Source organism: Patiria miniata, unplaced genomic scaffold (genome assembly GCF_015706575.1).
Source record: "Patiria miniata isolate m_02_andy unplaced genomic scaffold, ASM1570657v1 HiC_scaffold_5, whole genome shotgun sequence".
In the NCBI taxonomy this organism is placed as follows: Eukaryota; Metazoa; Echinodermata; class Asteroidea; order Valvatida; family Asterinidae; genus Patiria; species Patiria miniata.
Genome location: NW_024037072.1, coordinates 18,255,956 through 18,261,955, shown reverse-complemented (window position 1 = coordinate 18,261,955; position 6,000 = coordinate 18,255,956). Strand labels below are relative to the sequence as shown.

General features: G+C 41.6%; 1 protein-coding gene across 1 annotated transcript in view; it reads left to right on the top strand.

Annotated features, from left to right (window-relative positions):
* Window positions 1-466: 466 nt before the first annotated feature.
* The window catches only part of LOC119742186 (histamine H2 receptor-like), a 28,822-nt gene continuing 23,288 nt past the window's right edge, over window positions 467-6,000 (top strand). The window contains exon 1 of the mRNA XM_038218225.1: window positions 467-1,029. Coding sequence (XP_038074153.1) covers window positions 901-1,029 — 129 coding nt within the window. The 5' untranslated portion in view covers window positions 467-900. The remainder of the gene's footprint in view (window positions 1,030-6,000) is intronic.

Genomic DNA, 6,000 nt, shown 5'->3' with positions numbered 1-6,000 from the left:
GAACAGCTTAGGTATACCCCACACGTTGCTACACTTGAGCGCCATACAACGGAAAAAGCTGCAAACGCCATGTTCGGTCCCTCAGATCAGAACGCATGTACGTGCACGTGACTTTCACTATGTTAAATAACAGGCATACCAAAAAAAATGTGCGTTTGGAAAACACTCACGGCAGCGCAATAATCGCTCGTGTCCAACGGTTCGAAATGAGAATGCGCGGTACAGGCTAACCCTTACCGACACAATCTGGTAGGGAAGCAGACTGCATTGTGGGTATGGGCTGAACTGTAAATCCCCAAGCACAAATGAACGGCAAGGATTGCAGCCTACATGTGTGACGTCAGGGTTTGACAGCCATTCACTCTCCCGACCTTATTTGCCTCATGCATAATTCATTGTCTCGCGGGATCAGCGTGTACCATCGTCTACGGTTCGTGGGTGATGGTTTCGAGCAGACGGAAAAGAGTGAAGGTACGACGCACGAATCGTGACAGCAGGGCATGCATACAGCTAGCATCCGGCGCGCATAAAATGATGCTACAAACGGCACTCACCGAATCCATTAGTTGCATGCATGTACTTTCTTGTGGTACAGGTCAGTAGGCTTGCATGATAGCAAACGCGCCACTGGAGGCTTTTCACTCGTCGACGGAACATTAAAACAAGCGTACACGTTCAGATGGGCAAGATGCACAATCTTTTAGGCGGTCGAGCAAATCTCACCCGCTTAGGAGGCTGGGTAGTTCATCGTGGTTGCCGTCTGATGGGGCAGTCACCGTCGTGCCAAGAAAACATGTGTACGTGCGCGTAGTAAGTGGTTCATATGGGACTTATGCGTGTTGGCTACGCAGCGTGTGCCTCTGGAATCATGGTACTGTGCACAACTCAGGCGATGTTAGGATGAACGGGACCCTAGCACCTCAGGAGGATGGCGTGAATGAAATGATGCCCCCACCCCTGGGATACTTCATATTCCAAGCCCTCTTCCTCTCCATCATCATGATCGTCACCATTCTCGGAAATGTAGCAGTAAGTTCGTTTTTCTGAAGTCTAGCTCTGTTTTTTTTTACTTGTGTATTATTTTGATGTACAAACACACAGTTTGGATGCTACCTGTCTTTAAGTTAACTGAATCCATCTCAACCATATTATCTGAACTGAATCTGGTCTAAAATAATTATGCAATATTAAAAGATATATTCTGTATCTTACCGATTAAATTTTGAAACTTGGAAACACGAATAGAACGATATTGAAATTGATAAAGATCTTTAAATATACAGGGTGAGTAAAAAAAACCCAAAACACGAATGTTGGGACTATTGTTTTAGTGAAGTTCCGCATGTAGCACTTTCAAAATCTAGGATATAAAAGCCCAATTCATAAGCTTTCTTTTAGTACACGAATCATTCAAATCAATTATGTACTTTTCAGGTTATGGAATTTTAAACACAACCACCGTTTTAAAGTTCTGTCCACGGATCACAAAAAAGGTGTGCGTTCTTGCAGAAAAACGAAAACATTTCACACACATCCCTATGTGATTTGTTATCGTTTTGCTGAAAGAACACTTACCTTTTTGTGATCATGGACAGAACTTTAGCACGGTGGTTGTGTTAAAAATTCCGTAACTTGAGAAGTACATGAGTGATTTGAATGATTTTTCTGCTAAACAAAAGCTTATGAATTGGTCTTTCATACCCTAGATTTAAAAGTGCTACATGCAGAACTTCACTAAAACAATGGTCCCGACATTTGGGTTTCGTTATTTTGACTCACCCTGTATTAATCTGACTGTGAACAATGTATCATCAAGCAAAATACTTCGATTTACACATTATTAAACTTATTTGTTTTGTGGATTTTCGTTGCTGTTACTTACATCTTTAAAAATCATCACTTATTGAAACCAATATCCGGGTAAGAAAACATTTTAGAATTGAAAGAAAGTTACCCCTGAATCCGAATATTGGCACACAAAATCTGTTTGCTGGACACAAAAACATGTCTTGGGCTTATCATAATGCCTCTACCTGATAATGGAAACGTGACCACTACATCATAGGCTAGACGCCATTTTGTATTTTAAGTGTAGCCTTATCCAACCACCGGTTTCAAGTACACATGTAAATGCCATGATGACCATCACCCGATACGTTTAGTATAAATGACCGATTCAATTTGGTGTATATGCATATCGCAATCAATAAAATAGGCAATTAACGTCAAAATTTGCACCACATCAATCGCCTCAGGCATTCTTTTCTCTTTCGGGACTATTATATTACCACATTTAATTGTGTAGCCCCTACTTGATGTTCTTTATCGCTTAGTTGTTTTTTTTAATGTTCACCAACTTTGAGTCGTGAGAGAGTCAGATTTCAATTTCTTTCCAACATGGTTTTAATAACACAGGCAACCTTCAAGCACTTTCACGTGAAATGTTTTGCTGTGTTATATAAGACCTACAAACGACCTCACCTAGAGTACTGCATCCAAGCATGGAGACCTAGTTTAAAGAAGGATATTGAAATGTTAGAGAAGGTTCAACGCAGAGCAACCAAGCTAATTCCCTGTTTGAAGTCCAAACCCTACTCCGAGAGACTGGCCGAGTTAAAACTAACCACTCTGGAGAGAAGGAGAATAAGAGGAGACCTGATAGAGGCATTCAAAATCCTCAATGGATTGGAAGGTATTGAAGAAGGCAAGCTATTCACTAGGAATTCAAATCAGCTCAGGGGTCACAGTCACAAATTGTTCAAGCCAGCACTAAAGAAGGGACTGAACTGCAGGAAGAATTTTTTCTCTCTCCGAATAGTCAACGAGTGGAACAGTCTCCCAGCACATGTAGTGGATGCCAAGTCAATCAACCTATTCAAGAATAAGCTAGATTCCTACTGGAGCCAAAAAGGATATGGGGTCTTAAAGGCTTAAGCCTATTCTATTCCCATCATACCTTAAGTGTAAGTGTAAGTGTAATTACAATGAAAACTGATAATAGACTGAGTTAATAATCGAACGACCGGTCACATGCTTCTTTTTGTTCAAATTCAAGCGTTTTCCCGTAAGGCATTTTACTAACATCTACGTTAAACAAGTCTTTTTGACTGGCCAACTATAAGTATGCGATGACTGTTTCAACACAATATGAACATTAAAACTGGGAAAAAGTCTATTTGATTTGAGATAGAAGAACAGTATGACAAAAATAATCTAAACAAAAACCATACCTTTTCGCAACTATCCGGAACGCCAACGATATCCTACGATATTTTGAAGAAAAAAACCCTTAATATATTGTGACATTTTGGTGACGAAGAGGTAGTATTTGCTCAGTATGTCAAATGTATAAAGCCAATTATAATAAGCGTTACCGATAGCAAGGTTGTGTTTCGGAGTCACAGTTTGAGTTCTACGCTATCATTTGAAAGATAATTAAAAATCGATAACTCTGCTGATAGCCCAATTTCTGTCTGCAGATGTGTGTAGTCTAATTAGTGCATTGTGGCGTTTGATTAATGTAAACCTGTCGACGTCTGAACCGTTGAAAATTGCAGAATTTATATTAGAAACAAATATAGAAGGTTCTACCATCTAGGTTTCCATTATGCATCGTCTCCAGCTGCCGTTTTGCATTTTGTTAATTTATGGAAGAAAACTATTTTTTTTTCAAAATCAGCAGCAATAAAACAACTCGAGCCAAACAACTTTAAACTCAACATGTTAATTCTAAAATGATGGTGAAATAGCTTTATGCAAAGTATCTGCGTCTTATAGGAAGTCAATGACGTAGGCATAATCTGATTTTGAGATAATTATGGATGATCTTATCGCATTAGAGTGTGTTGCTTCCAAGGGACGTATCGTACTCTGAGGGAAACCTGCCTAATCACGTTTAAAAGTTTTAACAAGAAAAGATAACTCTTAAAATGCTCGCTGATGGAGCGCTGTCAAGGGATTTAAGTTATACCAGAGTGCAGTGTCAAATCTGAACGTAAGTGGATTTTACTTTTCTTATAAACTTGACAACGTAAGTACTTGGATGTTTTTTTTTTTCCTTTCCAGTTGTCGGTTGTTAGTGATGAGTCAGTGCTGTACAAGTGTGACAAAAACGATCCCTATTAAGCTATCTTTCAATGCAGTCCAGTGTGTGGGTAATCATATCGTGCAATTGGTTAATCCCCTCTGTTTGAGTTCAACGACTCTTAAATGGTTTTATGGCCTACATGAGATTGAAATGTTCAGCAACTGGTGTCTAGCTCTTCGTTCCTGACGTCAAACTTGTGGCGGTCCGTGCATTGTCGTAGTGACTGTCCAATTTGTCCAAAGTAAACGGCTGTGGGGAATTAATTGTTAGCAGGTGGGTAGGGATTTAAGTTATCCACTTAACTTAAATCCCCTTGACAGCGTTCCATCCACGAGCAGTGGGGTGCTGTGGTGCAATGGTTAGTTGGTTACGGTGTTCGACTCGTGTGCCGTGGTATATGGGTTCGAATCCTGACGGGGAACATGGCCAGGTGCATGTGCGCTTGAGCAAGGCACTTTACAACGATTGCCTCTCTCCACCCTGGCGTAGTAAATGGGTACCTGGTAGGAAGAAATTCCTTCAGTGCTTAAGCACCGTAATGGCAGCCGTGCTAAAGCCAGAGTAATATTGGAGCGCCAGGAGCGTCAATTCGTCTCGTGACAGACATGAGCGCTATACAAGAAGCCAATGTTATTATTATTATTATTTGGTAATGGCATTTAGGTGCAGCTGAAAGATCATTTGATGTCATATAAGACATTGTTGGGTCCAATGATGTGATGTGCATGCTAGAGTTTAAGTGGGGGCAAAGTTAGCATCTTGAGCTGTTGCAAGGGGTGGTTCTACTGTTGATGGGGAGGGCAAGTGCACTTCTGACAAGGTGGGTTCGAAGATTTGGGGCTTGTTTGCAGATAATGATGGGATTTTTGTGAGGGGATATCATCATCCTGAAGGACTTGATTGAGTTCATGGATGATGCGTCGTAGTGGTTTCAGTAGAGAGCTTTATGTAATCACCAGGGGTGGCCTGCCTCTGCTGTCACGTGACTTGTTTTGAAATCATCATTCTGAGGGACTTGATTGAGTTCATTGATGATGCGTCGTAGTGGTTTCAGTAGAGAGCTTTATGTAATCACCAGGGGTGGCCTGCCTCCGCTGTCACGTGACTTGTTTTGAAGTAAAGCTTATCCCGGGGTTTGCGTTTGGCTTTATTGATTTGTTCAGTCTCTCAGCCCTGGGTTTGTTCTGCAAATCCAAGAATGATTGGTGAAAAGGTTGGTTCGCTGGTTGGCACGATCAATGGGGTCAGAGCAGATGCGGTTGCATCGTAAGGCTGGGTAAAATCTGGAGGCATGTAGATTTCTGTTGCGATCTGTGTTTTTTTGTCTCTTGTAGACCGAGGTAGCAAGGCGGCCAACGTCAACATTGACGATGGTGTCTAGAAAATTGACTTGGTCAGTCAGATGACCTATCGCCGTTTGCGATTTGGCCACGCCCCTCAGATAACCCTATGAAATGTTTGTACGCTAAGTTATATTTGTCTCAGATGTTGCGCGTTCCGCGTCCACTTTGTATATCATGTAATTGCACAGTATTTCACAAGCTGCGTTGACGCGATTCTAACGCGATTCTACCGCGATAGGTCAATAGGGTTGACTGTGGAGGAACCGTTGTTCAAAGTCTGCATTTATGATGGGTATCGCCCAAACACAAGGCCGAGGCCACTCAAAGTTGTAGGCTAAACTTAGAAAGAACAAAGAGAGAAAGAAGTCGTGAAAAAATACATCCAGATGTATTCACATTTCGCTTGAATTGTAAAAGATTGAACGTAGACGAGAATCATGATTCCGATAGCGCTCCAGAGAGGGTCAGTTCAGACAGAGGGCCAGAGGAGTAGGCTTCCACATCTTCTACCAAGGGACCACACTGGAAATACGTCGAGAGACTTTTGTGGGTTATCCCGGCCAATTGCCG